Source organism: Oryzias latipes, chromosome 21 (genome assembly GCF_053564925.1).
Source record: "Oryzias latipes strain Hd-rR chromosome 21, Olatipes_Hd-rR_3.1".
Lineage (NCBI taxonomy): Eukaryota > Metazoa > Chordata > Actinopteri > Beloniformes > Adrianichthyidae > Oryzias > Oryzias latipes.
The window spans coordinates 19049306-19070006 of NC_136257.1; the positions used below are offsets into that span (position 1 = coordinate 19049306).

The 20701-nt window shown below is 38.9% G+C and overlaps 1 protein-coding gene and 1 long non-coding RNA gene across 4 annotated transcripts; one reads left to right on the plus strand and one right to left on the minus strand.

Moving 5' to 3' along the window:
* The first annotated feature begins 375 nt into the window (after window positions 1-375).
* On the plus strand, window positions 376-16519 carry hibch (3-hydroxyisobutyryl-CoA hydrolase). 3 transcript variants are annotated; one of them, XR_910882.3, is made up of 15 exons: window positions 492-652; window positions 1115-1157; window positions 1351-1482; window positions 1631-1715; window positions 1824-1904; window positions 2003-2055; window positions 5423-5501; window positions 7685-7830; window positions 8275-8361; window positions 8458-8516; window positions 8725-8806; window positions 10138-10257; window positions 10907-10940; window positions 11634-11808; window positions 15770-16519. XR_910882.3 is itself a non-coding variant. In XM_078939424.1 (14 exons), the coding sequence occupies exons 2-14, from the start codon at window positions 1155-1157 to the stop codon at window positions 11747-11749; spliced, it is 1077 nt and encodes a 358-aa protein (XP_078795550.1). In that variant the 5' UTR covers window positions 376-480; window positions 1115-1154; the 3' UTR covers window positions 11750-12493. The 3 variants fall into 3 exon arrangements, 2 of the variants coding, with proteins under 2 accessions (XP_078795550.1, XP_004081718.1); XM_078939424.1 differs by lacking the exons at window positions 492-652; window positions 15770-16519 and adding an exon at window positions 376-480 and having other exon boundaries at window positions 11634-12493; XM_004081670.3 differs by lacking the exon at window positions 15770-16519 and having other exon boundaries at window positions 479-652; window positions 11634-12493.
* LOC101157740 (uncharacterized) lies at window positions 15577-20180 on the minus strand. Its single transcript, XR_013652649.1, has 3 exons — window positions 19781-20180; window positions 18447-19122; window positions 15577-18365 (listed from the first exon to the last, which is right to left on the minus strand). It is a non-coding gene; the product is annotated as an uncharacterized LOC101157740 (long non-coding RNA).
* Between the last annotated feature and the right edge of the window lie 521 nt (window positions 20181-20701).

Genomic DNA, 20701 nt, shown 5'->3' on the forward strand with positions numbered 1-20701 from the left:
GCTTTCCTCCTCCCTGACTGTGGCACACCCTGCTGGCTTTATTGTTCTTATCGTCCTTTGATAGCTCGTGCAGTTAAAATATGCTTACAAATCACTATGTACAACATTTTATTATTGCACTGTAAGGGTTTGATATTTGCAGAGACTAATAGAAATCAGCTATAAAGATTAAAAAGTATCTTGAAGACAATATTCTGCATCATAAGTTGTTTTAAAATCAAAGCCTGTTGCAAATTAAAATAACAACATAACATATTTTTTAAAGATTGGTATATTAATTAAAACACATTCTGTAAATTTCGTGTTTTTATGGTAGTTACAGTCAATTTTTTTAAGAAGTCAAGTTTTTAAAAATAACATTTTCTTCTTTTTTTGGATCAACGGTCAAATTATTTTAGGACATGGTACTCCCTCATGGGCCTATAGGGGGCAGTGTGCGTAAAACTCACAATGGACGTACAGATTTTCGGTTCCTCTGTGGTGAGTACGGCCACCCTACGTCATCATGTTCTACCAATCAGCGAAAAATTTTGACGCCTGCAGGAAGGAGGCGTAAAAACAAAGTAAAGAGAAAAGTACGCTGTGCAAAAGTATTGCTTGCGTCCACGTTTTAATTGTTAAACATGTTAAAGTCTCTAACGTCTGCCTGCAGGTATGTGAACGTTTGTACTCTTCTCTGTTCTGTGCTGTTGTCATGTTTCTGAGTACCGGTATGCTAACAGCTGAGCTGTGACTTGTTTACACTGACTTTCACCTTAGTTCAGCCATACTGCTGGTAACAGAAACACAGTCAGATCATTTACAAGCATTAATACTTATAAAGGCAGATGGGAAGTTTTCAAAATACATCCAAGTCTTACTTAGTTACGCATTAGGTTACCTATCCCATAGCCTAGGAGATATGCACACAGTCATTAGCCTAATTTGTTAAAGGCATTTTGTATAACAATAAACAAAGTAGCTGCTTTGAAATTGAATAATTGTCATATTAGTTAGGAAAGCACATGTCTGCCTCTTCTTTTAAGAACGTCCTTTCATTTATGACATCAAACAGAGCAATAACAGGTTAGGTGACTTACTATTGCCTCCACTCTCCCTTTGCTGTTTCTCCCAGACTGAGGTCCATTCACAGACTGCAACGAATTCAGGCACATATGGTGAGAAAACATGACAAAGATATTTGAATGTAGCTACTAGCATGCTCCCTTTGATTCTGAGGATAGGATGTCTTGTGCGTTGAACCTATATCAGTTTAATCTTTGTATCGCAAATTATTTGCCTTTGACAATCTTGACGTTGTTGCCTTAGGACTGATGAAACATTTCTTTGTACATTTTTACTTTTCTAAAGATGTCAAGTCATGGAGAACCTGAGGTTCTGCTGGACAAAGTGGGCAGGGCTGGTGTGATTACAATGAACAGACCTAAAGTTCTCAATGCACTTAACCTGACAATGATCAGGCAAATTTTGCCACAACTCAAGGTACTAAAATATTTACATCCCCTGATTAACTGAACATTTTGAAAGTAAAAAAATTGAACACACTAATTTCAATGCATTTATCCAAAATGTATGATGAATTTCTCAGTTTTTTTTAAAGGAAACTCAAAATCCTATTTTTACATTCCAGAAATGGGAAAATGATGCTGAAACGGACATTGTGATCATTAAAGGAGCAGGTGGGAAAGCCTTTTGTGCTGGCGGAGACATTAGAGGTAATCTGCTATGTTGTGGGGTCACTCACTGGTCTGCTTTTATTCAACTCCATAACTGAAGCAGAGATGCACTTCTTTTTTCCTGTTTTGGTGTTTGATTCTTCTCAGCGGTAACAGAAGCGGGGAAGGTTGGTGACTCTCTTGCTCAGGACTTTTTTCGGGAGGAATATACTCTAAATAACACCATAGGTGGGCTTCATTTATTTTGAATTTTAAACAACATTAATTTATTCTTATCTCAATGCATTTTTTAAAATGTTGAAGTTTTCCTGTTTTTGTATTTAAAGGATCATTCAAGAAGCCATATATTGCTTTTATTGGTGGCATAACAATGGGAGGGGTAAGTATGTTTAAAAAAATAGCTCTTTGTCATCATACTGCCTCTTTATATTGTAATATTAAAAAAAAAGTTTGAAGAAATGTTATGTTAAGTTTAGACCAGTAGGTGTCAGTAGATATCTTTGCGTTGCTGCTGTCAGAAGAAGTGTTTTGTGATTGGTTACAGTGAGAGGTGACAAAGCATTGTTGCTGGCCCTGGTTTTTCCCTTCACATATGATTGGAATTTGAATAAGCACCTTTTACCCCACAAGCAGCAAGATTAAAAACAGTTAAGCCAGGGATAGAGGGTTACTTTAATATCAAATCTGAATGTGATAAAAGAGCTGTACAACTTTTTTTTTTTCAAATCTTGTCAAAAGTGAGGAATTGCAATCCACAGACAAAAAAAAAGTCAGACTGGTGCCAAAGTGACTTAGGCATGATTAAGGTTTTGCTGTTTGGTACAAAAAATTTAATTTTTAAAATATTTTCGCACAAGCACTGCATTCCTAACCAATTTACAGCTTGACCTCTAAATGACATCTGACTGTCTGATAGCATTTATTTATTTATTTATACATTTTGTGGGGCTGAGGCAGAGAAAGTTCAGAGGGCCAGTATGTCCTTTGCAACCTGAGCTGCTGCTTTACACTGGGGGGCATTTGTGGAATCTTCTTGGTCATTTCTCATTATTCCTCTCTCCTTGCATGGGATGTTAATCTGCATACACTCTGACCCAAACGATCTTAATGTGAAATATGATTGTTTCTACTGTGAGGATATCCTTTGGGGTTAAGAATTTTGCAAATATTATTTAACGGTTATCCTCAGGGGTAGTGGGAGGTGTGGGCTTTTAACTATTAAGGATTTAGAAATACATCATGAATTTATTCATCAATATAATAGGATTTTGTGTTAGTCCAGAATTAGATGTCAGAAACAACTTAAAGGTAAAATAGCTAAATAAAAAGCTAATTATACCCACTACAATGAAACCAATATTAACTAAAATTTTTGTTATCGGTCCTAAAGCTAAAAGAGAGAAACAGTTTCTGAAGCTAAAAGAACTTTCGTTAAGGCATTCAGAAACAGTCAGGAACATGGGCATTATTTTTGACTCTAAGGTAACTTTTATCCCACGTATAAAACATGTGGTTAAAACTGGTTTTTATAATCTAAGAAATCTAGCTAGGGTTCGCCCACTACTCCGTCTTGATAATATGGAGATGCTAACGCATGCTTTTATCATGAGTAAAATTGATTATTGTAACGCCCTGCTTACTGGTCTTCCAAAAACTAACATTAAGAACCTTCCCCTTCTCCAAAAATTCGGCTGCACGAGTTCTCACAAAGACCAGGAGGCGGGCTCACCTCACTCCAATTTTAAAATCAGAAACAATCCAAACATCAAAAATTGTTGTTTGGATCTTGGGAGAGGCTGAAGTGTGGCGGGGCTTACTTACTGTGGGTGTTGTGAGATGTTCAGGTATTTGGAATAGAAAGTGCTGCTCTTCAGTATCAAAAGGAGCAAAATAAGACGGAAAGCAAGCAGGTTGTTTTAGATGATGGTGTTTTGGTTTTTCCATCCAGCTAGATGGATTGTTATAGACCCAGAAATTGTTGAAGATAATGTTTCTCTTGCAGGCTTGAGAATGTCTTATCATCTTAAAGGGTTGTGATGTTTGTGGCCCATTTTTGTCATTCTTATTTTTATTATTCTATTAAAACATTTTTACTTTCGGTTTGATTATCTTAACTGTGATTAGGATAAACTTGACCAAAGACATTTTTTTTGAAAACCAAAAAACTGCTGATGAAAACATCTTAAATACAAGCAATTTTTCAAGAACTAAAAAAAATATGATGAGGTTAATACAACACCACCTGAGGTGTTATATTTCGCATACTGCAGTTTGAAAAATAATGAGGTTTTTGTCATGTGTCATCACTTTTGTGTTTGCCCTTTTGAGACAAATGCAGGAACGCTGGCGACATGGCTCTGATGCACATTCACAGTCTCAAGTTTTTCCTTTCTGAGAAACATTTAAAAAAAAAAAACTTTTATGTTCCTTGCTTCATTTGTCCTGCAGTTTATTGTTTTTTTCTTTACTGTGGACCTCTGGCCCTTGAAGCATAAAGCATTTCAAGCCTATGTCGTCTACCATGTCACTACAGAGGGAACACTGCTGTTGACACAAACCATCCTCAGGGTGATTGCTGTTTCATGGACGTACCGCATTCCAAATATGGACAATTCCAAGAGGCACCAAGATCGCTGCTGCACTAAAAAACTCACAGGAACTTCAACGTGCAATCCCCTTTTTTTCATTAACTATAAACAAACACAAGGCGTGGTAACTGTTCTTCAATGATAAAGAGGGAGCTTAATCCTAAATCTGAATAATCTCATCTAACAGTTTATTGCTTTTCAAGATGCAAATCTTTAAAACAAAGCGATGTGTTTACTTTTAATGCTGATGCTTAATTTTACACATCAGGTTGCTCCTAAAATTTCAAACATATAGTCGGAAAACAGAATTTTGTGCAGTTATTAGCGCTGTAGATAAACTGTGGATCATCCGTGGTGACTTTGATGGATCCTTGTCCTCAGGTGTGCAGCAACACTGGTCCTACTTAATAGTAACCAAGTCACCCAGGCAGATGACTACAGTTGATGCCAAAGAAAGCCTGATGCCGCAGTTTGACCTTTGTGTTATAGTTTTCACCCTTCTGAGCACAACCAGTAGCTATTTTGCAAAGTGCCTCTTGGTGCAAAACATGATGTTGAAAGTTACACAACTTTTATTTCTTTCAAACATATTTTACCCTCCATATGTGTGCAAAATGCCACAATCCAAAATCTACAATATTCAATTTATTGGAGATTACAATGTCTCAATGGAGACCTTTTATTGCTCAATCTTTTTTCCTGGCAAAGCATTCTAGCTTGTGTAGCTGTGCATTTTACAGCATGTTTATGTGTTTGAAAGTGTAGCCAAACAGATCTGTGTATTTGCTCAACACACACAAAAACGTAATTCTGGATTGGTATTTGTGAGCAAACATTAGAAGGGCTACAAGTTGTTCTATTGCTTTTATTTAATTTGCCAAATCTGTTAATGAAACCGCAAGTTTTTTTATGTGGAGGGTGGCTTTAAAGTTATTTAAAGTCTTCTAAAGTGCTCAAACATCCCATTTTTTACATGCATTGATTGGTGGGTGCTTTTTTAAACATTTTGATTCATTAAATATTTTATTTTATTTTACTCCAGAATTGCTGCTTTTGTCAGTTTCTATTCAAATGCTTTCCATTAAAGTGTTGTCTGTCATCTCGATTTTATTTTTTAAGTTGTAATTGAAGTTTTCTTTGTTTTTCTTCCACATCCAGGGTGTGGGTCTGTCAGTTCATGGACGCTTTCGAGTGGCAACTGAGAAGACTCTGTTTGCGATGCCAGAGACCGCCATCGGTGAGGTGCTCCATTTCTGATGGCAGACAACTTTTATGAATGAAGAAGGGTTTTTTTCCCCCTCCTAATTTCAAGCCTGTTAATTACTTAAATGCAATGTCAGTCAGCTTCAGTCCCCTGTCCACGCTGCCATTTTGGTCATCTAGAATGAAAAATAAACAATTTTGTCAAGAGAACATGGATTTACCTTTAACAACTCACCAGTCTCAAAAATTGTCAAATACATTTAATGCCTAAAAAGGTCATTAACCATTGGACATAATTTATTAACCAGCCACAAGTGATGACTGTTACAAAACTCCTAATTAACAATAGTGATTTTATTTTGGGTGGAAATGTTAAGACAGTAGTCAGGAATGCATAAGTGCATACATGGATTAATAATTAGGAAATTAGAATGTTTGTCTGAGCCCTTTTCCTTGAGTGCATTTGCTAATTGCATTAGCGTTAAGCTATAGTCGGCCTTGTAGCTAATAAACACTTGTAGACAGATGGTCTTCTCTTGAGGCTCTGATGAGATTAGTAACAAATCTGTGCTAAGAACCTGCAGCAGACCTCACTGTATAAACAAGCCTGTTATGTCTCACCACATTTGCAAACATCAGTTCTCATTTGCAACATCTTTTTTCCTCTTTGGATCAGTTTGATTTGGAGTAAAATTTGGCAAATGCATGGCATTCACTGCGTAAGAATGTTGTAGCTGGTTATGGTGTGAGGGACTGTGTGAATTAGGATTTTGACACCCAACAATAGGGCATTTGTAAACACACCAACACACCATCTTTCCTTTCCCTCTGTAGCCATAGGCGGAGAGTTCTCGCGCATCTTTTCCAACAGATGAAAAAAGCCTTTTTTTCCCTCTCTTATCACTGGGTCGGCTGCCCCAAAAAATCCATATGGAACCTGATATCAGGATTTTACTTTTAGGACTAACAGTCCACCTGTTTTGGTTTTTCCAGAATATTTTTATTTTTTAAGTTGGTTGCCGTTTATGCCATCCAGTTATCCCTTGAATGAGTTCTCAACAGATCAAATATGTTAACGATCAAGAACTCAACTGAAAAATATTGAATATGTCAGGGACTGGCGGTGAAGAACCTAAAAATGCAGGATCCCTGGTTTGGTGGCAAAAATTTAAACATTTGATAAATAAACTTAAACATGACAAAACCCAAGGGAGCAACAAAGGCATGAAAAGCAGATGACCCGACAATGAAAATACACTGTTTTTTTTTACACAAATTAAGACAACTGTGGATGATTTACAACCTAACCTGGTGTGACTGACAAGATCAGCAGAACATAACAACAAAAGAAGAACTTCACAAAAATCCAAGTACAGAATCCCCATGGAATAGGCAGCTACTGTTGAGGGCTTTTAGAAAGCCTGCACTGTTGCTTCAAACTTGTTTAAACAAAGTTTAGCTTTATAGAAATATTTGTGCTTTCCCCTCAATATTGATTTCCTTTATAGTTAGTTACTTCTTACTAACCAACTTTGTACAGTGTGGATTAAAGATCATTGCAAAACAAACTTCAATCTCTATTAGTAAGAAATACCCGTTTGAGAAATGAATATTTGTTTTGTTTTTTTATGAACACACTGGACAAATGCAGTCAGAGCAGACACACGTGAACATTAACCCTTCCTTGGACTGGATTAACAGATTTAAATTTGGACCTCCCAGCAAACTGAACAACAGCCATAATCTGCAACATTTGTAATATTGCATTTTTCAGCCTTGAATCAGGTCAACACATCTAATCCTGCGTTCCCATCCCCCCTCCTTAGCTTCATGCCATGCTGCAGGATCTGCCAGAAAACCAAATCTAACTGATGGAATCTCGCTGAGTGTCAGGAACATCACAATAAATGAGCAGGGGGCAGGTTGAGGCTGCACATTGTCATTTAATCCTGAAATAATCATTGAGGGTTTAAGCTGCTGGTGCAACAACACTGTTAGATAATTACAGCATAAGAAAATTCCTAATTAGAGGGAAACAGATTTTGTTTAGAAAAAATTTGTTTTTCAAATCTCAAGTTTATTGTTAAAAATGTAAAATCTTGTAAAAATCTAGTTGCATTTTTATTGTTTTGATATTTTACTTAATGGGGTACATTTTTTGTTTTTCTTTACACCAAACTTAACGTTACCGTAATACCTTCTTTTCTAATTTGGCAGGACTTTTTCCTGATGTAGGAGGAGGATATTTTCTCCCCAGGCTTCAAGGAAAGCTTGGACTGTTCCTCGCCTTGACGGGCTTCCGGCTCAAAGGACGGGACGTGCAGAGAGCTGGAGTTGCCACTCACTTTGTAGATTCTGTGAAGGTGCTCCACTTAATGGTTAACTTAGGACGATCTGTCAAAGCAGCAGTTAGGAGCCATGTACACTTCAAGGTTGATTTCATTGCTGCAGAGCAGGAGTGCAGCCAGATGCTGCCTCCCTGGCAGCCTGGCTCTTGCTTAGATGTGCCAGCAAACACTGACTGGTCCAGAGGCCAAGTTTGTGTCTTGGTGTTGGCTTCTAGTCAAAGCAGTGGGTCGCAGAGTTTGCTGCAGACTGTAAACTTGTTAATATTCAGGAAAATCCTTCAGCAGATCAATTGGACACTAAATGAAAAGAAAAGAAAGGAAGTCTTTAACATTTCAGATTGACATTAAGTGGCTTTTTCTATAAAACATCTTCTCTGTGTGACTAAGGTGACCTGTTTTGAGATCTAATTAAAGTGTAGTGAGACATTTTAGACCCCAAAAAATACTCTACATCCACAGATCCCAGACCTGGAGAATGAACTAGTGGATTTGAAATCTCCCTCTGATGCTGAAATCACCAAAGTGCTTGACTCCTACCAGAACCAGGTCAGAAACCAAACATCACATCATACTTTAGCAGAATATCATGAATCGTGAAGTATCTGTCGTTTTAAGATTTTCTTTTGTTTTCTTTTTTGACAGAGTAGTATAGACTCTGACAAGCCTTTTGTTTTGGACAAACACCTTCACAATATCGACAGGTGGGCTTTTCTTTTTTTTTTTCTAAATTCTGTATTTTTGTCTTTTTCTCCCAAAAGTGGTTTACTGACAGCTCTAATAGCAGCTAGAGGATCTGGTGATGTATGCATAAGTCAGTGCACAGAGTACAGTGTTGCTTATCAGGATAAACAGGCTTTTTTTTTTCCTTTTTGCTTCTGATTCCGAGCTCACTTTCCTTTCTCCCAACAGGCTGTTCAGCGCCAGCAGCATGGAAGGAATCATGCAGAACCTGAAGGCAGATGGTTCCGAATTTGCTAAGAAACAAGCCGAGGTATATTTTTCACCTGTGATTGAATCAGTGTGATGATTCTCACTTGAATCAATGCGCTGAGACAGACTGACAGGTTGAAAAGATCAAGAGAGACAGCCATGTAAAGCAACATTCACACCTCCCTCGGCAATGCGTGTTCAACTACAACTTCTAATGAAAGGTCTATATAAACACGCCTAAATGAGCGTTTCAGGCTTCAAAACTCACGTTCACAAGTAGCTACACAACTTTTTACTACGGTTTTCAGGCTCTACTACCAAAACACGTGGCCATGGAATGCACATTGCTTGTTAAACCTGGTTGATACTTGACCAATCAGGGTCTTTGATTTGGTAGTGACGTATGAATGGCGTCCCTTTTAATTCATAAAGGGCCAAACATTTGAAAATTGATCATGGAGGAGAAATCAATAATTGCAGTTTGTTGAAATATAGCTGTTAAAGAAAGTGTCTGCAGCAAGATTCACGAGATTTGGCCCGCTTTGACATTTCGCCTCTTCCAACAATGGGTGGCGGACATGCATCTTTAACTGCATAGTAAACAGTTAAAGAGGATGAAACCCCGCCCTGTGTGTCCAGTGTAAACACCATGGGCTAAACCCGCGTTTAGCACATTCTTGAACTGTGCCCGGTGAGTAAGTAGCTTTAGACATTGTGGACCCGTCCAGAGGTGGAACTATGATTATGTTGGTAATAAGATGAATTACCATTTCACATCATATTTCAAAAAATAGACTAGTGAGATAAAAGTTGGTCAATGAATAGATGATGAGATGGAAATCCTTCTTTCGTTATTCCTTTGATCTCAAAGTATTTGGTCTAAAGACAGGCCAGCAGTACGGCTTCATCTCTTGAGATGGGAGTTGTCTTATATGGTTAACTAATTGAGAGGTCTGTGTAAAGGAGCTTAATAATCACAAAAAAAACTCACATTCTTTTGCAAAGGGACAGATCTAGAAATGTAAGAAAAACCAAAGAATTAGAGGAAAGAACACTTGAAGAAAGATTTTCCAACGACACGTATATCAAGATGAAATAATAGCCTGTCACAGGTGAACAACTGGGACATCTTTTAGGGAAGATTAGTCTTGCTCAATTCTTCAGAATACAGCAGAAAATATGAATTGAAGCTAGAGGAACTCAGCTGACTCTTCAAATATTTATGAGTCCTTAAGTTAGTCTGCTCTGTTCTTCTGCTTTACTGCCTTTCCCTCAATTTTCCTACTCTCACATTGTCCTTTGATTTATCATTAAAGTTGATTGTTTCTCAGAATCTGAGTGGTTTGATTCTAAGCTGCCTAATTAATTCATTTCCTGTATTGATTTCTTTAGGTCCTGTCTAAAATGTCTCCCACATCCCTAAAGATCACATACAGACAGCTGCAGGCCGGTGCAACTCTGAGCCTGCAGGAGGTGTTGGTGATGGAGTATCGATTGAGCCAGGCCTGCATGGTAAAACTGTAGTTTTGAGGAGAATTGGGGTTATTTCAAGAGGCTTTTTTATATCCTTATCCTAACATGTCCTTTTATAGTGATGCTTAGTGATTTGTTGGTAAAAGGATGCTGAGGTTGGGGCTGCCAAGAGAGAGACCTAGAGGAAGAACAAAAAGGAGGTTCATACATGTAGTGAAGGAGGAGAGGAGGGTGTTTGGTGTGAGTGAGGAGGATGCAGAGGATGGTGTTACAGTATAGACCAAAAGTTTGGACACAGTTTCCAGTCAAAACTTTTGGTCTGTACTGTATGTTAATAATGCATCTTTATAAACACATTCTAAAAAAGATCATACCTATAACTCAGAGGTTGGACTTGTGACTTTATCACTATGGTCATTTGTCCAGGGTACCTTTCTGGTAATTTTACATTTGCTCACCTCAACTGACATTGGCTTTACAGACATTGGTCTGTACTGTAGATGGAGAAGCATGATTCGCTGTGGCAACCACTAAAGAGAGCAGCCGAAAGACACAGATGAATTCTGGGATCCATGTGTTTGTAGAGATATTGTTTTATTGTAATTCTAGCTTGATGCAGCATGGAATCTTTGGTTTTTTTATTTACAGGCGTAAATAGAAAAATTGTCCTGTTTCTGTTGTGTTGCAGAGAGGCTGTGATTTCTATGAAGGTGTTCGAGCTGGTAAGTTGGTCAGGGTGTCTGCAACATTTAGTTCACCAAAAGCCTGTTTTTATGTATTGGAAGACCCTGACAAAATCAAGGCATGACAAAATTCATGTTAGGTTTCATAATCCATGAATTTAATGTATATAGTTAGGCAAACATTAGACTTAGCAGTCACCAATTTTGATAGTTATCCCGGTTAATAAAAAGTTTGTAACTTTCATCATAGATACACTTCAACTATGAGAGAAAAAGGATCCAGGAAATCATACTGTAGGTTGTTTTATTTTAAGAATTTTATAAACAGACCCTCACAGGCCTGTAACTACTTCTTTAAGAAGGTCTTCTATCCTCCTTTGGTTACCTGTAGTAATGTCAGCTGCTTAATTCAGTTCTGTTAATGTTTAAAGGAAAAATACTGACAGAAATTTTTGAATTAGGATTTTTTTTTCTAACGTTTGTCCTTTTTTCAGGTGTGCATTCTAAGTATTTTGTGTTTTCAGATAAAGGTCAAATTATTCTTGGATTGAACATCCTGAACCAGGTCTATTAAACCAGGTTTAAACGGCTTTGCATTCATTCATATGTGGTTGAATACCATGAATACCTGCAAAGGCAGAAAATTAATTGTAACTTTTCACCGCTTGGATTTATAATATCTCGCCTTCGTCTGATCTTACTGGTCTTTTATATGTTTGTGTGTTTTTTTAGTGCTGGTTGACAAAGACCAGAGTCCCAAGTGGAATCCATCAACCCTGGAGGAGGTGTCTGAGCAGAGTGTGGACGAGTGTTTTTCCTCTTTAGGAGAGAAGGACCTGACTTTGTGACGTGCATCAGCCAGCAGTTGCGGCCCGTCTTCAGACAGACACCCAGCACTAAACCTAATGTAAACAGCCACTTCCTGCTCGCTCATCCTTTTATCGCCACACGGTTTAGAGGCTTCTGCTTTGGAGAACGGCTGACCTTTATGACAAAACCTTCCATAGATGTGCTGTTAATCAATCTGGTTAAGGTGTAAGCTGGTGCCTTGTAAAAAAAAATATCTGATTTAAAAAACAAGATTGAAAGAGATTTTGAGTAAAGAATAAAAAAATGTAATTTGTGAGTCACAGGATAAAATTTCCAATCTTGACCGACAGGGTTTATAACAGACACAGCAGTGCCTATTCAGTGGAAGTGCAGTCATTTCCACATGGTTGGTACAAAAAAAGCGTTCTATTGCAAAGTCAAGGACCAAGCTGCAGCTCTCCATTTGCAGAAGGACACAGAAGGAGAAAATGACCTCAGCGTTGAGTGTTTCATTACATCTCCTGTGGGAGTTTGTTGATTTGACACAACTCTGCACCATTTGTGTGTTTGCAGGGTGTTTGCTGACTCTAATGGAGATAATGTAATGCTTTCATTTCCCTAATATCTCCCCCTTCTTGCTTCCTTTTAAGTGTTTTTTTTTTTTAGTGGAAAGGAGCTAAATACGGCTTAGGATAAACAGTGAGATTACTTTAGAATGAAAAAAACAACATTTTTGTATCTGACTTTTTTATAATCAAGAATAAATCATTTCCTGAAAGAGATTGGCAGCTCTTTTTGTTTCACAGGCATGTATAAATTCCTGCCATCTTAACAGATCACGGTTAGAATCTATGATTGTGTGGCCCTGCGACCGACTGCTGACCTGTCCTGGGAATTTGTCCAAAAGTATCAGGGATAGGCTTTGGCAGACCTCTGACCCTAAAAGCAATCCAGTGGGTTAAGAAAATGGATGGATGAACGATGTAATTTATTCACAATAGAATATTTTATACACATGCATGCCTTCAGTTTAGGACAAATGACACCAATAAAGATAACAAAAAATAAATGATGTTCATATTAGTGGGGTTATTGCTATTTTCTGAACTTCATAAACTGATGGCCATCATAAACTCATCATTAATTACTGCTCATGTTTAATACATCAATTTATTTGTGAAATGGCACATAAATTAACCAAATGATTGCTTGAATTATTTGGTGGCTTTGACCTTAAAGGAGTAATGAGAGAAGGATGTTAAAGGTAGATGTTTTAAGATCATCTCTAAACCCAAAAAATATGATCAGGATGTTTTAGGTTTATTGCTGTGCAGTCTCTTTCTTTGGTTCAGCTACAGGTGGAACTGAGACTCCAAAGTTGGGCCGGATCTTTTATAGACCTGGGCACATCCCCAAAGCCACTAAATATCAAGGAACCCATGCATGCTTGCTAATATGTACAGGGACATGTTGATAAATCTGTGGGCCCAAATAACTAAAGGATTGTGTGCGTAAAAAATGCACAAACATGAACAACATGTACAACGGATTGTGTATGTCAGTTGGGCAAAATAGACACAATTTCTACCAATGTCACCTTCTTTACCTGGGATGTTTCTTTTGTTTACAGTCTGCTCTTCTCTTCCATCTCTCAGCTGACAAGTCTCCCACACTTGCAGCTCTTTTTTGTGAGGGTCAATGTTGTCCTTATCAGCACAGATAGTTTGATCAGCTGCAGTGGGTCCTGCAATGGCCTGATTGTCCCACTTAACACCTCACGTCAGAGAAATAAATGCGCCCCGCAAGAAAATAAATGTCAGACTGTCTTGCCGACCATCCCACTTGTTTTAGCAGCACCCAATTTTATACTATTTTGCAATGATATAAATTACAGTCCATTCTAAATTCTGAATTTGTGTCTGTTATATCTTTCACAAGTAGTCTTTGAAAACAACCCACAGATCTTAATTAAATAGTAGGCCTGCACAATATACCGCAAATTTATTGTTATCGCAATATCCAGCTCTGCAATAGGCATATCGCAAAAGACGGCGAATATCGCAATAAATCGTAAACCCAAAATGTGTTAAAACAATCTTATGGCAGCTTGATGCTTTTAACGAATCAAATAAATCCCCTTATGCTTTGACCAATCAGATGGACGCCTTCCCATTGTTTACCAATCAGATGGAGGCCTATTATGTTAGATGTTTGTCACCTATGTTGGTGAGGGTCATTTGGAGTGTAATTTTAAACTGTTTCTAATGAAATGGGAATGATGTTTTTGGCATTTTTCTATTTTTTTATATACCGCAAATTATATCGTTATCGCAATATTAATATCGCATATCGCAAGTTTTCCTCATATCGTGCAGCCCTATTAAATAGCATGTGAAATCTATTGGTGTCCACATGCAATTGTGCATTTTAGTACATTAGGCCCTCTGCTTTACGTTTTTTTTTTTAAAGAATACTATTATTTTAGCCCTGGTTTATAATCTGTACACCTTAAAGTGACATTTGCATGAACTCCAGCCTTTATGTTGTATTGTTTTCTTGTTTTACTTTATTTTTCCTTGTTTTGTTTTTCTGTGTGTAAATATCCACACAGTTTATTTTTAAAATTTAGGATCAAAAATTCTAATGAACAAGAAAAACAAGCGTGAATATTTGTTAAAAGGGCCCCAGAGTTTAAATGCCCAGGGGCAAGAGGGGCTATTAATCCTACCCTGCTCCATAATTAATGGCAGTAGATGAACCAAAAAAAAAAACATCCAGAGGAGTTTAGACAGAATACAGTGGTCAATGTAGAATATTATATAACAGCAACTCATTACTTTTCAGCTGTTGTTTTTCTAGCATAAAAAACAAATAATTTCTCAATAAAAATGATAAAGTTTATATAACAGCTACAATAAAACTTGTTAAAACACAGACCTGGGAGTTTCTGGGAGGAAGGGACACTATGGTCTTATCAGGTTTTATCTCTACAGCTCACAGAGACTGTTTGGCTTTTGAGACTTCTGCTCAACAAACACGCCCGGCTGCATAAGGAAGCAAAGTGTCAGTCTAAGGTCATAATTCCAGAAGCTGAACAAAAGTACCTTAGATAAAGGTAAAAGTAAACCCATAAACTATCTCATATTCCTCTCAATAGACTCAGATTTTAATCCCATCTAAATTACTTTCTATGTAATGAACACTGGAAGTTTTTCAAAGAATAGGACTGTAAAACCTATAAAGCAGTTGGTTTGGGAGGACTCAGCCAGAATGCTCACTTACATTCTTTTCAGTCTTGTTAATCATGATTTGTTGATGGCTGTTTTACTTTTGTAATTTACTTTTTTTTCTGTGATAGATGATTAGATATGTTCATGTATTTAATTTTCCTTTTTCCAGAGAGAATTAAAAGTGTGAACATTTTGTTTCATCTGAGGTCAAACACTGTCTTATTGTCTTTGGGAGGCTTTGTGCTGTTATCTCAGCAGAACTTTGCAGCATGGCACTTTTTTTGACTTCCCCGTGTTTCCCGTGCTTCACTGGGCAGACAACACGACCTCTGCGTACTTCAGAGCGTAAAACAGCCATAAACACTGAGCTGAGAAGCAGCGTTCCTCTTTCCGCCACACGAACCTTTGTGGTTATGACCTTTCTCTCCAAACAACTGCTAGCCAGCAGCCATCTCTAAATCTGCTTATTTATCTTCTATGCTGCTGAACTCTTGCCCCTCTAAATTCTTTGAACAAATCCAGCTTTACTTTTTTGAAGGTGTTTTAAAACAAAAGTGTCAGCATGATCAAACATTTTTTTAAAGAAAAAAAGGCATTTTTATTTTTCAAAAAAAGAAGCAATAATCATTTCACAATTGAAGGCATAAATCTGATTTATTGGCATCAGTTTTGTTTACACATGTACCTGTGAGTTGAGTAACTGTCATACCAAAGGTCAACCAATCTTTTGACTGTGCATGATCTCCCACTAACATGGATGATCCCTGTTATGTGAATGTCCGTCAACGTAATCCTTATTTATTGAGCTGCCTTTGGTTTTCTTTATAGAACCAATGGACGTTGTCTGCTTCAGCTCTGCCACTCTGTTGATGCTGTGGATCCTGGATTACTGTCCTAGTACAGTGTATTAAAGAAATTAAACTACAAGAGTCAAACCCCTTTGATCTCTGGCACAAGTTACATCAAACCGACCTTGGACTGAGTTGGCAAAGACACCACGTTCCTGGAAGAGCTCAGCTGGTTTTCAAGCCAACTTTGATTTTGTGCTAAAGCTCCATTTTAGCTGAACTTCCAGATCAGCTGCACCAATATGGAGCTAAAGATGTTACTGTTGAGAAACAGCTGCACTGAAGCAATGAAAAAGAAAAGCAGAATTTGGTTGCAGCTTCTTTAACATCACTTTGTGGCGCTTCTCTGACTTTAAGTAAAGTGAGGCACATTTCACTGTTGTCAGCCATTTTTGAGCACTGACTTCAGAACGTTTATGGCAGGTCAATTAAAATATATATATATTTATGCTGCATTTAGGGCAGCACTATGAGGGTTTTGAGCCCCAGATTTTTCATCTTTATTGGAACAATGTCATTTAAAAAACAGCTGATCTAAATGAAAGATTACGATCTTAAAAATTACATTTTTAAAGGAAAGCGTCACGTGGAAGACGCAGATACTTGAATAAAGACTGACATTAAAGACCCACTCCATGGAAAATCATGTTTTTGGTGTTTTTAACATGTTCTTGTTGTATTTTTCTCATGGTAGAGTACCTATATAAAGAAAATAAAGCATAAAATTGCATTTCTGAGCATTTCTTTATTCAAGACTGTGGCAGTGACATATTTGTTGCACCGCTAATGTTAGGTTAGGGTTGTGAAAAGCTGTAAGCTACCGGTAAAGAGAGTGTAAACAGATGGATGATGGGACGTGTGGGAAGGCTTACACCGCACTAACAGTTCCGCCCACAACTCAGACGCAAATTTCTCCTGCCGCTCTGCAGAAACTATGTCCTAGAAAATGACAGTTACATTTTACCTAAAAATTGCATAATCATAACTAAAAGACCACTGGGAATGCTTTTACAATAGATCATAAAATGATTGGAGTGGGACTTTAATACTCAATCTCATTGCTGCTTTTCAACATCGCAGAAACTTTCTACTGCATAAGGTGTAAAACAAATTGCAAATTGAAATGTTTCTCTGTAAACCTGTGCTCAGCGGCAACCCTGAAGAAAGGCTGTCTGACAGCATTTTGACATCATTCTAGTGGAATGTAAAGGAAGCTTGTCTGTACCGATGCAAGCGCTCACAGAACACAGTTGCCAGCACAACAGTGAGACTGGCCTCGTTCTTTTTCTCTGAGTCAAGACGACCTCGTCTGGTGATGGAACATTTTCATTTCAGAGAACGTCCTCACAGACCAGCGAGCAGGAGGCTCTGTGAGTGGTTCCCCCTGACAATTGCTCTTTAACTTTGTGGCTTCTTTACGATGCTGCCCTTTCCTTTAAATCAACACTGCTGAAACATCTGCATTAGCTTGTAATAAAATGCAAAGTGCACTATATATTTTCAGAGCAGTTTTATGTTGGAGTATTGTGTTGTTTACAACAACCTTCTATGGCTTATCAGCTGTTGGTTACGGCTGTTTTAGTTTATAGATTATCATTGTCATAATCCCTGCAAACAGCTGTGTAATAGTCATCTTCATCTAAACTCCGACATGGGGAGTAGTTGGACTTGACTTTAGGCTTGGTGTATCACCAACAAGCACACCTATAGAAAACCACTCACTGCTGCATCATAAAGTGGGAATAAATTGGTCTTAAAAGGCCATAATGGACAGAATTTTGATGCAATAAGTTTGGAAATGCCCTACACCACAATACCCTTACGTTTGATATGGCAGAAACTTGATTCAAGTTAAACGGTTTTGTGCTGCTTCTAGGGATAAATGGCTGTATTTCTTATCAAGATTTTAAACCGACACAAAAAAAGAAAACAAGCTTACAAAACCGCTTTTCCAATGATTTTGCTTTGTTTGTAACACCACTATCTCACTGATGAATCACTCTTCTCAGAAACATCTCAGGCCTTTCTCATGCCCTGGTTACTCTGTGGTTAGGAGACCAAAACGCCCCCTGTTAGCCAAGTTCTGTCAAAGTTCCCAAACAGAGCAGAAAGCAGGAAATGCACCATTTGGGCACATTTCTTGCATTAGCTGCCTGGGACACAGGGGAGGGACTGGAGCTAGCTAATGGCAGTGAGAGAAGGTTGAGCTCCACTGTGGCAATACCACCAGATCTCCAGGGAGGCCATTAAGAGATCACTTTTTCTTCAAGTGAAACAGAAGCAAACAGATAGATGCTTTGACTCCAAATAAGGGGTTTTCAGCAAAAGTCTCCAGGAAATAATAGGATTTATTAATAACTCTCTGTGTGTGAGAGAATCTTGGCCTGGGAACTCCAGGAGTGGACAGGGCTCGACTCCCACTAACTAAAAGGCAACATCCGATTCTTTGCCTTGCAGGATAAGTCAAGTCAAAGAGAGTCAGCACCTGCTGAGCGAGGGAAAGGATGACAACCAACAGAAGACGCTGCACTCCAGCAAGGCTCCAGATGAAGAGAGACGCAGACGGGATCAGAGTGCTTTAGACAGTTTGGAGCAGGGTTTTAGAATCAATCCAAGTATAATCCAATCCAGAAGTAGGTCAAAACTGAATTACTCACAGCAGATAGACACTTGAGTGATTCCTCCGGAATGAAGCTGTTGGGCGTTCTTAACACACACACCATTAGGTATCAATGTCCAAGCGGTCTTAATAAATTCTGGGTGTCATGGCACATCACATTCAATGTAAGGGATGTCACTGTAGCGGCTGTCTATCTCCACCCACTGCTGCACGGCCCGAGCCACGATCTCTTCAGAGAGTCTCTGGGCGTACTCAAGAAGCACCGGGTTGGCCGGAGCGGAGTTCTCCACAGAGCCTGTTTCTGATTGGACCAAGTAGGCCTTCTCACCCTTCATCTTCTTGCCTTTGCCGTCATTCCTGTCTGTGGAGTTTGCAGTTTGGGAAGCAGAGTGGCTCCTTTTGGATTTGACACACCCCATGCTCTGGAGGATGTAGCATTGATTCACTGGTGTATGATAGCGCACTGTTAGATTTTTAATTTGGACATTTTGGGGGGATGAGAGGAATCTGTGCTGACTTTTTCTGCTGCAATCACCTTGGAGCTGCTGTCATCCACGCTCGTGAGTCAGCATGGGTGTGACTATCCACTACAGGACTTTGATTTAGAGGGTTTTGAGGAGCTACTGGTTAGGATGTTCATCCCTGTTCAGGTGTGATGGCGCTGACACATCTGGTTGGGCTTGTTCTGTGACGGCCACTCTGGTCAGTTTCAGCTGTGGAGAAAGAAGAAGGAGAAAAGATACAAGGACGGGAATCATTTCAGGCAGTTCGACAAAAACAACCATTTTAACAGTGGCTGTAGAAACAGCATGACCCTTGTTCTCTGTTACTGGCTAGAGGTCAAGCCCCGGCATGGCTCAATTTTGAAAAAAAAAAGGAAGCTCTGCTCCTCTGCACACCCCTCTGAATGCTCATTCACCTTCCCCCACATCTACCTCGAAGTGTTTTATGACTCAATCCATGCCCTATTTCATGTGGCAGGACATGGGCGTTTGTCTGGAGCTGGAGTGGACTGATGCCACTGCATCGTAAGCCCGTGTCTCCCATCTGTTCCACTAAACAAGCCTCTCCAGGCTGATGCACCGTGACAGCTTCTTTTCTAGGACTCCAGGCCTCAGTGCACAACAAGCATGTGCTTCTCTCAATGTCATGGCCCAGTCAAACATCTCTGGCTGTGAATGATTTGTCCTCAGTGTTTGTGTGTGTGTTGGGGGGGGGTTTAGTAAAACAATGGATCTGCAACAAAACACAGTTTTTGAGAGCATGCAAACAAGGCATAAATGCAGTTTTTAGACTAAACCTGACAAATGTCTCTTACAGATGCAATATAAAGCTATTTTAGAGATTTTTTGTAAACAAAAGTGTACATACTTTTAATGGAATGAGAAAGATATCTCCACTTTTCTTCCATTCCAGCAAATAAAGAAAGAAAACTAAAAAATATAAATTCCAGCTACTTGGTTTCCAAGGTCATTTAGGCAGAAAAATGGTCCGGGCTTGTCGCTCTCATGTCTGAGTGCTGTCTGTCCTCTGCTCTCCTCCTGTATAAACAAACTCCCAAGTTATCGCTGCGGTTTGGGGCTCTTTACTCTTAAGATCCAGGATAATGATGAAGCGCGAGGTGCTGGGTTTCAGAGCAGAACCTGGCGGTCCAAAGCAGATGCTCTCCAGTTGTTTTCGAGCTGATTATCCCTGAGTGGAGCTCCGCGGCAGAAAGACGGATCCAGACTGCTTTCAGAGCAACGACTCGTCCTCCACGCCGATCAGATTCGAGCAAGAGCTGCAGAGATGAAGGAGGGAAAGCTAGGGGGCGCCTGCAATAGTGAGCAACACCGCCATCTGCCGGACACCTTTGGTATCGCGGGAGATGCTGCAGCTCTGTTAATTCAATCATCTGCTTTACAATCCTAATTCTTGGTATAAACCTACTCATATTATACAAAATTTCATAGGAATAACAAGCTTTTGCGTAAAATTTATAGATTGGTGCTTGGAGTTCTACTTTTACTCACTTCAATTGCTTTTGGAATCTGAAGCGGTCTCACATTTTTTGCAAACCTTTCTGTAATTTGAAGGGACTTGAGCAGTCTTTCGCTTAGCAAGATAATTTTACCTTTAAATAATTTAGCAGAGGTTGCACAGTGGTCCAGTAGTTAGTACTCTTGTCTCACAGCAAGAGGGTTCCGGTTTAAATCCTGACTGTGACCTTTCTGTGTAGAGTTTGCATGTGTGCGCACTCTGGCTTCCTCCCACAGTCCAAAAACATGCTTTATAGGTTAATTGTTGTCCCTT

What these genes read in the sequence shown, in the direction of transcription:
- hibch (XM_004081670.3), top strand. Translation starts at nt 624, where the DNA reads ATGTTAAAGTCTCTAACGTCTGCCTGCAG. An exon ending in TTGACTCCTACCAGAACCAG is followed by an intron (nt 8,362 to 8,457) that starts GTCAGAAACCAA and finishes CTTTTTTGACAG; the next exon opens with AGTAGTATAGACTCTGACAA. An exon ending in GATTGAGCCAGGCCTGCATG is followed by an intron (nt 10,258 to 10,906) that starts GTAAAACTGTAG and finishes GTTGTGTTGCAG; the next exon opens with AGAGGCTGTGATTTCTATGA.